General features: G+C 41.2%; 1 protein-coding gene across 1 annotated transcript in view; it reads right to left on the reverse strand.

Moving 5' to 3' along the window:
* Positions 1-18,323, reverse strand: part of LOC122564500 (solute carrier family 22 member 23) — a 108,917-nt gene that overhangs the window by 35,128 nt on the left and 55,466 nt on the right. Inside the window, exons 4-7 of the mRNA XM_043719476.1 lie at positions 11,858-12,026; positions 6,681-6,808; positions 6,464-6,566; positions 2,435-2,661 (exon numbers count right to left, since the gene is read on the reverse strand). Coding sequence (XP_043575411.1) covers positions 2,435-2,661; positions 6,464-6,566; positions 6,681-6,808; positions 11,858-12,026 — 627 coding nt within the window. The remainder of the gene's footprint in view (positions 1-2,434; positions 2,662-6,463; positions 6,567-6,680; positions 6,809-11,857; positions 12,027-18,323) is intronic.

The raw sequence follows: 18,323 nt of genomic DNA on the forward strand, positions 1-18,323 counted from the left end.
AGAGTGAGAAAAAGGGAGAGCGAGAGCGAGAACGAAAAACACGCACACACACCAGAATTAACATTTGAGAGGTCTGTTCAAAGGTCTGATAACAGCGGGGAAGCAGCTATACATGGAGTCCTAGTCATGCTCAGCACAGAAACAGACCCTTCAGTCCAACTCATCCATGCCGACCAGATATCCTAACTTAATCTAGTCCCATATACCTGTTGTAATTGGGCCAGCCTCCACCACATCCTCTGGCACCTCAGTCCATACATGGACCACCCTTCTTGTGGAAAGGTTGTCCCTTCAAGAGTTCTAGCAGATTTGTCAGTTATGACCTACTCTTGATGAAACCGTGCTGACTTTGTCCTATTTTACCGTTCACTTCCAAGTATTCAGAAATCTCATCCTTCATAATGGATTCCAGGATCTTACGCACGGCTGCGGTTAGACAAATCGGTCTGTAATTTTTTGTCTTTTGCCTTACTCCCTTTTTAAACAGGGGAGTCACATTAGCGATTTTTCAGTTTGCTGGGACCCTCCCTGACTCTAATCATTCCTGAAAGATCACCACAAACAACTCCACTATCTCTTCAATGTTTCTTTAAATTCTCCCTTTGAACTCTGTGGTGTAGTCCATCTTATCCAGGTGATTTATCCACCTTTAGGCCTTTCAGTTTTTCTAGCACCTTCTCCTTGCTGATAGCCACCATACTCAGCTCTGCCCTCTCACCCCTTGAATTTTTGGGATCATGTCTTCCACCATGAAGACTGACACAAAGTAATTCATAGAATCCATATAGACCCTTTGATCCAACAAGTCCACACTGAACCTCCAAAGAGTAACTCACCCAGACCTATTCCTCTATCCTTTATTTACCCCTGACTAATGCACCTAACCCACACATTTCTGAACACTACAGGCAATTTAGCATGGCCAATTCACCTAACCTGCACATCTTTGGATTGTGGAAGGAAAACGGAACACCTGGAGGAAACCCACGCAGAGACAGGGAGAACATGCAAACTCCATACAGACAGCCCCAGGCTGGAATTGAACCCAGGTCCTTAGCGCTGTGAGGCAGCGTGCTAACCACTGAGCCATCGTGCTGCCCTAATTCTTCAGTTCCTCAGCCATTTCCTTACTCCCCTCTACTATCTCTCCAGCGTCATTGACCAGCGGTCCAAATATCCACTTTTGCCCTTTATATATCTGATGAAACTCTTGCCATCTTCCTTTATATTACTGGCTAGCCTACCCTCATATTTAATCTTCTCCCTCTTTTTTTTTGTTGTCCTATGATGGTCTTTGTAAGCTTCCCAATCCTCTGATTTCTCACTGCCCTTCCCCCTCATTTTATGCTCTTTGTTTTTATACTATCCCTGACTTCCCTATTCAGCCATGGTTGCCTCATTTTCCCTTTACCATGCTTATTTTTCCCTCAGGATGAATCTTTGCTGTCTCCCTGAATTACTCCCAGAAACTCCTGCTGTCTTTAGGACAGTTTTTTTTAATCTGTAAGGGAATCAAAGGTCATGGGGAAAAGGCAGGAAAGTGGAATTGAGGATAATCAGATCAGCCATGATGTCATGGAATGACAGATAACCCGATTGACCAAATGGCCTACATCAGCTCCCATGTCCTATGTCGACTGTATGACCACTGGGAACAGATTCCTTCAGGATTAAATTGTTAGAGATTTTTAAAAAGTTAAAGATTTTAAAAAACATATTTGCCTCTTAAATCAGTATTTCCTCCTCTCTAGTTTTTTTTTCCAGCATTCACTCAACCTTTCAATTTTTACAATGTTAACCAACTTAAAGGATTGCAAGATTAACTTTATTATCTGGTTCACTCAGGTCCTAGATAACATCTTTCCTCTCATCATTACTTTATTAACACAGACTTTCAGCAACAAAATACCCTAATCTGATCTAGTCCCATTTGCCAGCATTTGGCACAAATCGGTTTAAATCCTTCCTATTCATATACCCATCCAGATGCCTTTTAAAGGCTGTATTTGTACCAGCTGCCTCCATTTCCACTGGCAGCTTGTTCCATATATGTACCACCCTCTACGTGAAAAAGTTACCCCTCGGGTCCTTTTTAAATCTTTCCCCTCGCCTTGAACGTAGTATTGGACTCTCTAAATATATACTATTCCAGTTTAGATTCTTAAAATGCAAGTACCAACAGCAGACTGTTAAGATGACCTGGTATTAGTAGTTTATTTTCAGAGGTAGTTTTAAAACATTGCTTACCTGCAAGTTGGAATACAATGAAACATTTCACCTTTCCAAGCACCTAAAATTCTTCAGCGAATCTCATGCAAAATTTGAGAGGTTGTTGCTCCCGAATAAAGAGTGACCCTAAAGGCAGCAACACCTCAAGCACGTGCACACACAAAGAATAGACAAAAAGAGATGTAAGGACTTTGGGAGAACTTACAGCTTACGAGGCCCAACTGAAGGAGGGAAGCCAGTGCAGTGAGGATGGTGAAGAGAAGCAACGTGCCTCTACGGCCCATTAGTCCCACGAGAACACACATGACAGCACAGGACAAAATGCCAATCACTTCCATGATATAGTAGTGGGTGTAGAAGTTTTTGAAATGGTGCTTATCACGGTCCATCAGACTCTTTGCAAAACAATTGTGGATCCCGAATCCTGTCAAGCTGCAACATTAGAGAAGAAGAATGGAGGGGCTGAGACTGCAGATATTTTTAGGTTGTCAAAATTCGAGTGGTGAGCTAAACTCACCAATAGCCTTTCAAATGAGCATCATTACAAGCAAACATTTACAGTCTCACTCGGCAGGATTAACACAACTGACCTTCATTGCATGTAGGCCCAATGACAATAGCCACTTTGGAGAAGTCAAGAGGCTAACTTAGATGCAACCTGACCGCAGAACCAACTGGTATTTTCAACAAACGAGATGACAAAAAGTTCCCTGGTGAATTAACGTTTTGGTACATGGGCTGCTATTATATACATCTGTATAATATAGGGATGGCGTAGTGGTAGACTGGTAATCCAGAGATCCAGGAAATATTCTGCGTTTGAATCCTGCCATTACAGATGGTGGAATTTGAATTCAGTCAAAAAAATTGTGATTAAGAGTCTAATGTTGACCATGGAGCCATAGTCGATTGTTGGAAAAATGGTTCATTAATGTCCTTTAGGGAAGGAAACTGCCTTCCTTACCTGGTCGGGCCTACATGTGACTCCAGCCCCACAGCAATGTGGTTGACTCTTAACTGTCCTCTAGGATGGATAATAAGTGCTGGTTTAGTCAATGACACCCTCATCCCATAAATGAATTTTAAAAATCCCGAATGGTCAACAACAAACAAATGGCTTTATTAAAGAGGTGCAGAGGATGTCATTATGAGGAAGGAAAGTCTCTCCAATCACTCATTGCACTCACATGAAGGTACAGGGACATTTTTTTTATTCCCCAGGAGTTGAACCTACTTTTTGTTTTAAAAACACAGCCAGGTAAAAGCTTGCTTCAATACTAACAAGATGGACATTAAGTACTAGCACATTTTAGAAAGCATAAATGGTTTTACATAAATGCTCACAATCTCACATTTCTCTCAACAAGGCAACCAGTTTAGATCAGATGAATTACACAGTTCAAGACTTTTAGAAGCAAGAGAGAGAAGAGGTTTGGAAAAAGCAGGATAAGGGTTAAGCACATTCAACAGTAAGAGTAAATTCCTATTACTCCTCCTGGACAACAATACAGAATCCCAATTAGCAGGAACAATGTGATTCTCAGCAAAGAACACAGCTTGGAGGAAGAACACAAGTGGTGGCTTCTGGAGTTTGGAATGTTTTATGCTGGATGACCAAATTAACATACATTTTCTTCTCAGTCAAGATCCTCCACACTCTCGACCCTATAACAAAAACTCCTGGGGCATTAAGTGACTGAGGTTGACAGGATGTCTTTCCCATCAAACCTCTGGATGATAAGTGGAAAACCTGGCCATACCTACCCGATGTCCCCTGGTTGTGATGTTTGGATCGAGAGGTCATACTCTCAGACTAAAAGGTGCCTGGGAGAAGCAGGCATTTCTCCTGTCCAGGTTTAGTGCCTTTGGGGTTTTCTGTCCCAGAGTGTTTTGGCTGCTCTCAGGATATATTGCAAACAAAAGGAGATTAAAGGAATCGAAGAATATTGTCCTAATGTGAGAACATGGAGGTCAGTGGAAGCCTTAATCTTACTGAATGGTGTAGCAGAGTTAAAGACCAGAATGGTCTATCCCAATCCTATTTAAAGTTCCAGTGTCTGCATGTCAATTCTGTGGCAAAGGGCTGATGCAGTCTCCATTTCCAAAGAATACATTGCTTTGACTTTGCTAATTAGGTTAAATTTTTTCAAAAAAATCTTTAAACCTAACCAGGCCAGTGGGTTGATGAGATGTCCTTTTTAAAAACGCCCAATTTCACACTCCATTGACCCGAATCTACTTCATATCCACTATGTGGGCAAGGTTAAAACAGGGCCCAGTTTGCTCTAATCCTGACAGTCTTGAACTGCAAGAGCAAGACCCGTGATATATCAATGTCCTTAAATCTTCGAAATTAAATGCTGCCTTTTACTCATGCTCAATGCGCTATTATTTTTGTTTAAACTGACTGAAAGAAAATTAGTTTTAAAGCCAGTCCAATAATTAATCAAGAGAAGTTATTGTGACAGTGACACAGTATATAATTACTTGCCAGTCATAAATCTGTTGCTAATTTTATATTGCTATGAGTAATGCAGTAAAGTTAAAAGGCCATTTGATCCCATTGTCTCGATCAAATGATGTCAATGCTGGTCAGTGAATTATCAGCCAGACATCTAATTAATGACTTCAAAGGCCTAATATTAAAGAGTGATTCTCAATGTTAATAACTACCATCTGAATTCCCAAGGCTTTTGAGCATGCTTACATGTGCTTCCCATTAGGGCAATGAAATAAACTATCATAAGATGCAGTCTTTAATCCAGAACTGCTTTGTACAGAGCATCTCCGGAGCTGCACTTGTTGATTCAGGTCAGGCAACTCTGTCCATCTAGGCAAATTCATCAATTCTGGCATTTGTCAGTTGAACAAAAATGTTTACCAGGAAAATTACACGTGGTTTGGAGGTTATTTCCAGCTCAAGTTTGAGAATTGATGGCACACCCCACTCTAACCAGCAACGGCCCTCAAATAGTACCCTGGCTCCAAGGAGCAAAAGGTTGCACCCAAGTGATGCTCCCAGTTTACTTTTAATATATAAAAGATATTGCCCCAACAGTTTCAGAAGGTGAAACTTTACAGATGCCAGATGACACCCAATTGTTTTCCAATTTATGGGCTTCTCAAATGTAGAGGAGTACTTCATGCAAAAGATATTGAAGTTAAAAGGTTCCCAGCTGTTTTGCTTTTTCACAGGATGAATGAAGCATCAACTGGGGAAGAAAAAAATGTGTTCCTTCATTGGTTAGTGTTGATGAACACCTTCTTTATATGTATATCTTGTACATACACGTACTTTCATGCTGGCTAACATATCAGGCAAATTGTTGGACTGTGTACAATGCTACTTAGGCCCATTCCTTGAATTCCTCCATTACATTGATTCATACTTTTTTCAAAACTTCTTTGGGTTCTTCATTTTGCTTCCCATTCCCATGTGGCCAAGTTATCTTTTTCTTTCTCCCTCATCTTCATCTCTAACTTGAAGTCTCCAGAGAAATCTAGTACAAGCCACAACATGTACAATTACTTGGATTAGATATCTTTCCTCCATTGCCTCCACATCGGCGCAACATCGAGGGCCGAAGGGCCTGTACTGCGCTGTATTCTTCTATTCACCTCTTCCCATAGCAAAATGGCAGCTCAGCTTTCACCTCATCATAGAGTATGACCCTGACCCGCCTGTGGCTCATGACTAACACTCATTCCCATTCTCAACCTTTCACCTTTGGCCTAGTGTACTCAGACAAGGAAGCACACACAAACTTCAAGAACAATAGCAATCTTACAATGGCTTAGTGTGTCAAAGTAGTATCTATGAAAACCCCAAGTTTGATTCATCGCTTGACTGGCAATCTCAATGAGGGAGCTGCGGCTATTATAGTTCGATCAGAAACCAGGATGAAAAAGTGCTAGGTGGGTGGGTGTTGTCAGGGATAAGTGCCTGCTTGGCTCTTCCGGATGACTCTCCAATCATCCCTGTTGCAAAGCTGTATTAAAACACAGCTGGGAGATTGGCAATGGCTGACTGGATTGTCACAACTCACCAACAGGAGCTATCAATCACAAATGGCCTGTTGGACAAATGATATCTAGATAGCACAAGATGGAGTAGCAGAAAATTAGTGAGCAAAAAAAAAAAGCTGGTAACCAAACCATTATTGCACCCAACTTCCAAAAACACTATTAAGGCTAAACAAAGTTTAAAAATTGTTTTTAGAAGACAAGTACTTACGAATTCACACAAAGTACTAAAATGTGTTTCCACAAGATCCTCGTATAAAGCAATTTGACGATGAATGTCTTTTTGGGCCTTAGCTTTGGCTCCTTGTCAAATTCTAAAATGAAGGAAGGGAGAGAGAAAACAAAATGAGTGAAATTGGAACTTCTCTCATTCAGCAACTTGGCTGTTTAATTAAACTCTTGGAGCATCTTATACAATGTCACCTCACCTGGAAGAAATTCTTTGACATCATCTTCCGTGTCTATTTTATTATTATGGGCAAACTCCATAAATAGCTCTTTGGCAGCTTGTAGTTGGTGCGTGGCCAACAGCCACCTGAGTGATTCTGGGAAAATACTAGAAAAAGAAAAAAGGTGACAAGACATAAGGATATACAGCAATTGATGCTATAAATTCCCCAGATACAAAGGTCAAAAGGTTACCACACACTATCAGCAGCTTCAGGGATTGAATTTTAAAGACAATTGTTATGTCTTTTTGTCTGTGGGGGGGCCCCATAATTATGCAGAGGCCATGCATGCTTTGATGCACAGAGCGTCAACAATTTTAACAGTCAGCTTCAATCTTGATTGGAGGTATAGCGACCCAATTGTAACCAGCAGAGGCCCTAGAACCCACATTTCTTTCATTAGTTTCTCGTGGCCCACAAACAAACCAAAATGTTTACCCAATATCCACAACGTGAACTTGGGCTCCCCCCCAACCACAATGCTTGCTAAATTCTTCCTACTCACTGCCTTAGCATGAGCGATTATGTATTGTAGAGTCATAAAGCCCCTCAGCCAGAATTATTTCCCTGTCCTAACTAGGTTCAGTCCAAGCAAGGCATAGATGCCATCCAATTCCAGACTGAGGGTATATCAGGTGGTGTGCAGTATGGACGAATTAGTGTACTTGCTGGGCTTAGCCATGACCTGGTCCTGCTTTGCCCTCTCTGGGATGCGTTTGCCTGCACCCCAACTGAGATCGTGTGGTGGCAGGAGGGAGCCTGGAGTGTAATAGTCACGGGGCTGCAGGTTGGTCTGGCCAAAGGAGGAAGGCTGAATGAGGGAAGAGTGATTGCGGACAGAATGTGAAAACGCAGGTGTCCACCCCATAGCTTTGAGTCAAAGATGTACAGCATGTAAACAGACCCGTCGGTCCAGCTTGTCCATGCTGACCAGATATCTTAACCTAATCTAGTCCCATTTTCCAGCCCTTAGCCCACATCCCTCTAAACCCTTCCTATTCATATACCCATCCAGATGCCTTTTAAATGTTGTAATTGTACCAGCCTCCACTACTTGTTCTAGCAGTTTATTCCGTACACAAGTTGCTTCTTAGGTCCCTTGTAAAAGTTTTCCTCTCTTACCCTAAACCTCTGCCCTCTAGTCCTGAACCCCCTTTGAAAAGACCTTGTCTATTTACCCTATCCATGCCCCTCATTATTTTATAAACCTCTAAGGTCCCCCCTCAGCCTCTGACGCTCCAGGGAAAACAGCCCCAGCCTATTCAGCCTCTCCCTATAGCTCAAATCCTCCAACCCTGGCAACATCCTTGTAAATCTTTTCTGAACCCTTTCAAGTTTCACAACATCCTTCCAATAGGAAGGAGACCAGAATTGCACACCATATTCCGAAAGTGGCCTAACTAATGTTGTGTACAGTCGCAACATGACCTCCCAACTCCTATACTTCAAACGCCTTCACTATCCTACCTACCTGCGACTCCACTCGCAGCTTGGAGGGGAACACACACCTGTCTGGGTGCCCTACAAATATAGCACGAGGTAAATCGATCTCTTGAGTAACAATGGAGGTGGAGGCCATCAAGTTCCTGCCGGACCATGCGTCAAGACTCACCCCCACCCCCAATGTAGAAGTAATGCTCACTTCCCCAGCCACTTCTGACCCTCGAGTGGAAGATCCCACACAGAGTCTTCACTTCACTAGATCTGGAGGAGACAATGTATTTCAGACACACTCATCTCTGATCATATCTGGGGAGCTGAAGGCTCCACTAATCTTTCCTTTAGCGCTCAATAGCTGTGCTTGTACCGGCCAGACAAAAAAAATTTGCGAATTGGCACACCCTAAAAGAATAATCACACTGCCAAGTCACGACAGTCTCCATGCCCAGGCAACAGGGACAGAAAATCAAAACTCGAACAGGTTTTCACCACTGAACAGAATCCAACACTATCGGAGGCTACAGCCATTGTAATTGAAGTTAAAAATCACACAACACCAGGTTATAGTCCAACAGGTTTATTTGGAAGCACTAGCTTTCTGAGCACTCTCCTTCATCTGGGGGTTGGACTATAACCTGGTGTTGTGTGATTTTTAAACTTTGTGCACCCCAGTCCAACACCTGCTTCAGCAAATCACAAATTGTAACTGAAGAGAACGAGTTGCCAACATTAACTATCTGGAAACAGATAGATACTTGGAAATATCTGTCACAATATTAATATTAAAGCACAGTAATATCCACACCATAGCTGAATGCAACAGGAGATGCAAGAAAACGAGGAGTATTTTTCTCTGGTTAAGTATTTAGGTCTCAAAAAGTGACACAGCCAATGAACAGTGAGCACAGGAATGAGAGAATTCAGCATGGCAGCGCAGTCATGTTTGCATAATGTCCTCAAACTAAACTGATGGCTTTGTCTTTGTGGATATTTTCTAACAAAATAGATCATTGGAAACAGATATTGCCATTCAGAATATATTAGCGTGAATAGGGAAAATAGCACAGAATTGTCTAAAGGAAAAAAAAAGTACTGGCTTCCATTTAAATGGTGATGCAGTGAAATGTATCACTAGAAATTGACAAATTTATCCAATTTAATTCCAATGTGGACAATTATTTTGGCTGCTCAAGTCCAGAGAAAGCAATTTATGTTCTGCTTTGTAAAAAAAAAGTTGGAAATGAAAACCTAATACAGGCCATCACTTGGTGTTGAGTATCATTTTAATTGATCTTGCTGACATTGAGACTTCCACAGATCATCCACATTCTAGCCAGCATGGGTTAAAATGCCTAAAGATGACCTCGTGTGCAGCCTTCAAAAAGTACAGGAATTCAATATGTAATCAACAATTACAGGTTTGTGTTAGTTCAGACTTGTTCAAATCGTAAGCAGCAAGTCTAGTTTGTAAAGAATTCCACGCTGGGAACCTTTACTGTACTTTTTGACGAAGATTCTTGCCCTTCTGTGGTAATGTACTCTATTCAAAAATGTTTACTCCAGCAACAATACTTTTGCTCATTGAGTAGTTTACATGAGCTGGGATTTCATAATCTCAGCAGGGAAATGGTGCTCACACAAAGCATGCCCTTTGGAAAGAAGGTGACAATATTGTAGCCCATTTACCCCAACCACCAACTCAAAGCAGAACAGACAAATAAAAATAACTTACTTGAAGATCCTCCTTTAAAACATGGCAACTTGTCCCATAGCACTTTGCAGCTAAGCTAAATTGGACGCCGAGCTAAATGGTCAAAGTAGTAGGTGTAAAGGATGTCAAAAGGATGAAGACAGAGGGGTTTAGGGAGGGAATTTGAGCAGCTGAAGACTTTTTTTAAAAAAAGCAAACATTCATTCATTGGATGAAGGGGTCACCAGCTAGGCCAGCATTTATTTCCCTCAACCCTAATCGCTCCCAAGGGTAGTTAAGAGTCAACTATGTTGCTGTGGGAATGGAGTCACATGTAGACCAAACCAGGTAAGGATGGCAGCTTCCTTCCCTAAAAGAACATTAGTGAACCAGATAGGTTTTTCCTGACAATTGATTCATGGTCATCACAAAACTCCGAATTCCAGATTTTTATGGAATTCAAAATACCACCATCTGCCATGGCGAGATTGGAACTGGAGTCCCCAGAACATTACCTGGGTCTCTGGGTTAACAATAATACTACAAGGCTGTCACCTCCCACTAAAGGCACAACAATCCTCTCAAGGCCAGAATTGGAGGACTGTGGAAACCGTAGGGAGGCTCTAGGAATGCAGGAGACTGGAGAAACAGGGAGTAAGATGAGGGCCTGGAATGATTCTAAAATACACAGACACGAACTGTAAAACAGAGGCATTGACAGACTGGAAGACAACACAAGTCAGTGATGGATAAACTAGAAATGTAAATAACTTCAACTGAGCTCAAGTTTAGAATGGTAGACAATGTTACATTTCAGAAAGACAGCTGACGAAGAAAGGAACTGGAATCGTAGTAAAGACTTCATGAAAGTGTACAAACAAACAGTCACACATTAAAGGCATGCATATCTAAACATAATGATGTCAATTTGTCTGTGTCTGTTTATACAGGGACAAGTGAATCCTCAATTAATCCCACATATAGTTGAATTCAGGTAATAGATGTGAAGTTGGCCTGGTGAGCGCTGGAGTGTAGATAAGGGGCCTTGTAGCAGAGTGGTAGAATCCATATCTCTAGGTCAGTAGTTTTGGGTTCAAATCCCATGTGGAGTTAAGACTTAACATGTCTGAAATGGGTTGGTTTTAAAAACACTTAGATCTTGGGATATGGATGGAGGGTTTCAGCAGACGAAAGCAAAAGCAGGATTAAAAAGTCACAGACATGGAAGCAGACAGCCTTGTTGGTGAACCATGGGTGGGAAGGTTGCGTCAATATCGAATTTGACACCAAGTTTGTAAAAGAAACTCTGAACAAAAAAAAACAAAGTACTGCAGATGTTGGAAACCAAAAACCATCAGAAATTGCTGGAAGAACTCAGGAGGTTGGCAGCATTTGTAGAGAGAAAGTAGAATTAATGTTTCTGAAGGAGGTTCACTGGACCAGAATTGCAAACAATCTGGTTCAGACTCAATTGCAAGAGAGGACCCCAGAACTGTCAGTATTTAAAAGGTGGAACCTTAAGAGACACCTTGGTAGAAGATGAAAGAGCCTCTGAAGACTTTTAGAATCATAAAATCCTTACAACGTAGAAACAGGCCATTTGGCCCATCAAGTCCACATAGACTCTCTGAAGAGCTTCACACCTAGACCCCCCTTTCTCCCCCACCATCCCTGTAACCCAGCATTTCCCATGCCCAATCCACCTCACTTACACATCTTTGGACTGTGGGAGGAAACCACAGAACCCAGGAGGAAATTGGAGCAAACATAGGGAGAATGTGCAAATGACAGACAGACACACACACACACACACACACTCTTGAAGCTGGCATCTAACCCTGGGTCCCTGGTGCTGTGAGGCAGCGGTGCTAACCACTGAGCCACCGTGTCAACCCATATTTGGGCATCCTAAATGTTGGAAACTCGAATATTCAAATTGTTACCAATGGCTGATACTTCAAACCACGAATCAAACATGAAACATTTCAAAATAGTAAATTCAAGATAGAAAAGTCACCAGACTTACCACCAATAAGGGATCATAAAAATAAATGGACATATAATGATAGCTTGCAAAATCTGCCAGTCCCGACAAAGGGCAGCAAGGCCTGGCAAAAGAAGCTGACCCCCCATTGCAATGAAGTTTGCTACCATGGTCATCATGAATCTGTGTCGAGGGAGGGAAATCTCAATACCTGTTATTAGAAAGGAGAAAAACTAGGGTTAGCTGGAACAACTTATATTTACATTGGAACTTATAACCACTTCGCAAACCCCAAACCATGCAATTGTGATCATCGCCAATGATTCATTAAACAAACAAATTCTGACTTTGTTGTATAGGATTCCAACATTTCTTACTGGTGGTTTTGCTTAGAAAAATGATTCTGCCCAGATACAGGTAAGGTTTATAGTTTTACAATCAAAGGTTGTTTTTATTACATTGGATCCTGTTCAGGTTTTATAAGTCCATCTGGTTTCCAGTAAAACGCCACAATCAGTGGGGAAATGATCACATTTCTCAACAGCATTTGTCCTCACTGATCAACCAGCTTCAAGGCAAATGGAAATTCTCAAGCTGAAATCAGACAGCTAGAAGCACTCATGGACGATACATAGGCTCACTTCCAGTTCTCCAGGACGAAATGCATTTAAAAAAATAACATTAAGCAATGGCAAGTGAAGGCCTTCTTAAAGTCAAAATTAAATACATCATCAAAAGTCAAAAATAAAAACAAAATCAAATGTTCCTTTGTATGTATGCTTTTAAATGTGGTGATTGGATGAAGGAATCTCAGATTTGGTTATCTGACATTACAATAGAGATGAAGATAAGGTGTAAAGTTTATTTAGATTCAATTGCATTGGGTGCAGTTGACTGTCGATTACCTATTAACTTGTCATATGACCAGGGCATTTAGTTTTAGAAGGCTAGTCATCACTTCCACATTCCTTTAACATAGTGTAATTTTAGATCCTTATTACAGGGCTAGATCCTTATTACAGGGCTCTCTGTCTGTTTTGAGGAGTCTCTGACTCCCTATGCATTGCTGATGCAGAAACACTGGAGGTGTAGAGGAAGGTAACAGGCTGGAGTTGAAACCTAATTAAATCAGGAAGTGAAGGAGTCAAGTGGAGGTTTGAGATTCCCCATATGGAGTGTAGGAGGAAGGCAGAGGAGGAAAAATAAATAAATACAAAAATGTCTGAAGTTCCATTTTATAAGATGTAATATTAAATTGCTGGTGATTCCCACTGGGGTCACTACAACTGATTCAAAATAAGAAAACATTTGCAAAAGGAGCCAGCAATGCTACCAGATCATTTGTCCACAACTCCCAACTTGAATTATTGCCATTCCACCCAACAATAGTTGGCCTCAAGGAGGCACTGGCATCTCTTATTGCAGTTCTACATACTATGGTCACTCCTCTCTTCATTAACTTCTGATGTTGGCCGACCATTCAATCCTTCTGGAATGTAGTCTGCTGTTCCCTGCTGCTTCACTTTCTGCTGTCATGGGATTCTTACCAAGCTCCTCTAATCATTCCTAGATTCCAGTTGCTTCGAGATGCTGGGGCTTCGATTTTCCTGCAGAGAAACTCATTGGTTTGTTACTCTGCCCAGGTGATCCCAAGAATCCGGTCAGCCATGCTGGAGGTGGCAGAGCAATCCCTCAGGCTATAACCATTTTGTCTATTTGTCCATGAAATGGATGTTCAAATCGCTTTTGATTCAAAATAAGAGACCTTAAAATTTGTTACTTTACTTCTCAAAATCTGCATCTAAAACTGGCCAGTTTTGTTACAGGCTCAGGTTGAAAAAGGTTTCAATCTGATCAAATGTACACACATGTCAATGGTTACATTGAAAGATGGTTGAAAACAGGTATGAGTAACTCTTGTCTGTTAAATCTAACAATTGTTATTCTGTCTGCTCGTCTGAATGATTCCCATCATTAATCACATCATTCATTAGCCAGTTAAGGGCATCCATCCCCTTGAGGGGTGTCAGCAGTCATTATATTGAAGCCACTGTTTCTCTGTGAACATCCTAGGCAGATATGGTTTCATACTGATGGCCCTTCTCCCCTCCAGTCCAGCAGCTTGTCCTGCTCAGTTTACTCTCTGACCTTCTGAAGTCATGCTGTATCCTGAGAAGAATGTCTACTAGTGCAGCCAGACCTGGGAACAACTGGTTCGTGTGGAAGTCTTGAAGCCAGCACAAAGCCCTTCATCAGTCTGCACACCACTCACTCCTTCAAGCAACAATGGAAAACAGAAAGCACTTGCAGAATTATAACAGGCATAATAACCAGCAACTAACCTGCAAATAGTGATAAAAAACAAGGAGTGTTCGGCCTTAGAAGGCTCAGAAATAGGAATTAAGAACTTGGCTCCAAGATGGCACCATAGGTATCTAATAAACACTGCATGCTAACAAACATCAGAATGCAAGTGCTTGCATTGTAACCAACCTCAATAATATTAAAGTTGTCAATCAACTGAAAAGCCGTTCAGATGACAGATGTTTGGTTGGGGAGATTTCCCCGTTTAATCTGCAAACAAATCACCAACCTCTCTTCACTTGTTAGGTGCACGCTATACAATTGCATGGAAAAGCAAAGATTGTCTAGGTTGATTCAAATAGACTGCCCTTGCTGTTAAAAATACTGGTGGCACTACAGGGAGAGCCTAACTTATCCAAACTGTCTGACAGAGGAGAGGAGGAGTCACTGTTGCACATCCAAAAGCAGAAATCCTGGTGGCTTGGAGAAAGCTTACCGGACTAATATCTAGAATGAACAGAGTAGGCCTGTATCCAGTGGTTAGAGGCAATTTGCTTGAAGTACACTAGATCCTGAAGAGACTTAACAGGATGGATGTGGAGAAGATACCTCCTCTTAAATGCCTAATTTGGGGGGGGGGGGGGGGGGGGGGGTGTCATGGGTTAAAAATCAGGGGTGGTCCATTTAAAACAAAAACAAAATGTTTTCATTCTGAGAGCTGTCTCTTTTTGGAACTCTCTAGAAAATGGTGGAAACAAAATCTTCGAATATTTTTAATGAAGAGCTAGATAGATTCTTGTTTTGGGGAAAGTTAATCAGGGCAGGCAGAGTATGGATTGGATGTTATAATCAAATTAATCATGATCTTAATGAAATGGTAGAGCAGGGTCAAGTGGCTGAATGGCCTACTACTGTTAATTGTTTATGTGTTCACATAGTCTGGCACTTAGCTTTTTATAGCTTTTTATTCTAGATTTCTTTCTAGTCCCCAGGTTTCGCAGCACGATTTGGAACCATGGCCTGTTGTCACTTGGTCCAAGACTTTGGATTATAACATAACTACAATGCTACCCGCACTCCATTCATGGTTTAACAACGCTAGCTATTTGAATATCAATGGAAGCCATCTTCTTCAATCAAAGGCCTAGTGATGAAGATGTTTTACTCAGTGCTTTTATCCAGGCTCATCAGGCAAAGCTACAAGGTCATATTAAGCAGAACTGACTCTTTGCCTGCTGTTGATTTATTATTTAAAACAAAAAGGTTTCATTCTGAGAGCTGTCTCTTTTTGGAACTCTCTAGAAAATGGTGGAAACAAAATCCTCGAATATTTTTAATGAAGAGCTAGATAGATTCTTGTTTTGGGGGAAGGGAGTGGAAAGTTAATCGGGGAAGGCAGAGTATGGATTGGATGTTATAATCAAATTAATCATGATCTTAATGAAATGGTAGAGCAGGGTCAAGTGGCTGAATGGCCTACTCCTGTTAATTGTTCATATGTTCACATAGTCTGGTACTTATATAGCTTTTTATTCTAGATTTCTTTCTAGTCCCCAGGTTTCTGCAGCACGATTGGAACCATGGCATGTTGTCACTTGGTCCAAGACTTTGGATTATAACATAACTACAATGCTACCCGCACCCCATTCATGGTTTAACAACGCTAGCTATTTGAATATCAATGGAAGCCATCTTCTTCAATCAAAGGCCTAGTGATGAAGATGTTTTACTCAGTGCTTTTATCCAGGCTCATCAGGCAAAGCTACAAGGTCATATTAAGCAGAACTGACTCTTTGCCTGCTGTTGATTTATTGTGTGCACATGATCAATTCACAGGAACCGCTGATGCTTTACCTTGAAATTAACAGGTGGAAACGGATACAAAAATGTCACCAGGTCAGCAGCCAGTCAGGGCAAGCCTTGGGCTCTGCTGATTCGAGATGAGGAGTGTTCAGTATCAAACATAACATTAATATAATCCTTTCAAATTCTGCCTTGCACAGATCCATTTTTAGAAATGAATCAATGGTATTGTTGGAATGTTGCTGTCTCTATGGCGGTAGCTTACCCACTCCATATGTATTCTTGAGAAGTTGGTTAGAATATTGAACTATAAACAAGAGACTTTGTGCCACCCAGGTTGATAGGGTTGTTAAGGCAGCACACGGGTGTTAGCTTTTATTGGTGGAGGGATTGAGTTTTGGAGACACGAGGTCATGCTGCAGCTGTACAAAACTCTGGTGCACCCACACTTGGAGTATTGCGTACAGTTCTGGTTACCACATTATAGCGAGGATATGGAAGCTTTGGAAAGGGTACAGAAGAGATTTATTAGGGTTTTACCTTGTACCTCTTATGAGGAAAGGCTGAGGGACTTGAGGCTGTTTTCGTTTGAGAGAAAAAGATTGAGTAGTGACTTAATTGAGACATGCAAGATAATCAGAGGATTAGATGCAGTCGACAGCGAGAGCCTTTTTCCTCGAATAATGATGGCTAGCACGAGGGGACATAGCTTTAAATTGAGGGGTGATAGATAGGGGACAGATATCAGGGGTAGTTTCTATACTTGGGGTAGTAGGGGTGTGGAAAGCACTGCCTGCAACAGTAGTAGACTCGCCAACTTTAAAGGCATTTAAATGGTCATTGGATAAACAGATGGATGAAAATGGAATAGTATAACTTAGATGGGCTTTAGATTGTTGTGCCAACCTGCGAAACCATCGAAGGCCGAAGGATCTGTACTGCATTGTAGTGTTCGATGTTCTACGACTCAGTTTGAGAAGCACAGATCATGAGCTATGGAGGGGGCTGCTGAACAAAATATAATGGAATTTTAATAGAGTGGGTGGTCAAGTTACATCTTTTTAAAAAAAAAAATGCCATTTTAAAAAAATGTATAATTCACTCAAACCACAACACATACTACTCCCAGTGCTGCATTAAGTAGAGCTAGTGAATCATCACTTTGTCCGTGCTGCCAGGCTGAGGTATGATGAAGAATTTGTTTGTTAGTCCCTCAAGGAAACCACCCCTACAGCAACAACATAACTGACACACAAAGACACACAGCTCTCAAGCGATTTGCTGGATTGGCATTGCCAGGGCATGGATTTATAAACCCAACAATTCACACAAGGCTTTTTCAACATTTTTTAACTACTTTGTCAAGACCTGAGCTAGGAGTAATCACTAATGCTGCAACAATCTGTCCCCTCCTTCCTAGTTTTCAGTATGTGTGTAATTAGATGCAGCTTGATAATTGCCTGGATCGTAAATACAGATGCCAAAAATGGCTGATGTCAATACTTCACTAATTAAAGACCACTGCCATGAGGGAGATGAGAAAACACCCAGCTTTGCCATCAAAAAAGTAAACAATTTAAATACCTGCATTCATGACAATAAATTAATTTTAAAATGAAATAGAATTAATTTAGTATTTTAGTTCATTATTCCATAAATGCAAATCTTGCAGATAATTAAATTGTGGGCACTGATCATTCAAACCCTAACCTGAATTCATCCCTCATTCCAACATACTTATTCCCAAATCAAAAACATTTATTAATAAATGGTCATCAAATTCTTTTAACACAGTGATTTTTAAACCAAGAATCTCAGTGATCATGCTCTTAATTAAAATATTTCATTACATAGGTTAAATCCAAACATTTCTTCATTTACAACTGTGTAATGAGTTATGCAAAATATACTTTGAAATGCAGTATATGGGAGATGATGGGGTGAGAAAATTATTTGTAGTTTAAAAGGAAGTCTTCAAACGATTATTCAAGTCATTCAAGTGCAATGTGAAGTGATAACAGACTCTGTTATCTTTGTGCGGCTCACTGGCGATGTACCTCTTTGAATGAGACACTTGGATATGAACCAGACGAGAAACCCTTCAGCAAACTGCACGTTGCACTCTGAAGAGACCAGCAATCGAGGCCAGAGATGTGGCATTAGGGAATTTCTAAAAAGCAGAGTTGTCCTGAATCCAGGAGACCTCCCCTCATCCTTGCAGCAAGTGTTTGTGAAAAGGTTTTGGAAGCTTTGAAAGCTCGGTTGATTTAGTACAAAGTGCTCACATTCCTTTGATGGGGACAGGGCAGAGTTGAGGTGGAGAGAGAAAGAGGAAAACAGGGACTCAGTGATTGTTCTCCTGTGGAGGTTTCAGTCTTGAATGCCCCTCCGTGAGGATCAA

Source organism: Chiloscyllium plagiosum, chromosome 29 (genome assembly GCF_004010195.1).
Source record: "Chiloscyllium plagiosum isolate BGI_BamShark_2017 chromosome 29, ASM401019v2, whole genome shotgun sequence".
NCBI classification, from domain to species: domain Eukaryota; kingdom Metazoa; phylum Chordata; class Chondrichthyes; order Orectolobiformes; family Hemiscylliidae; genus Chiloscyllium; species Chiloscyllium plagiosum.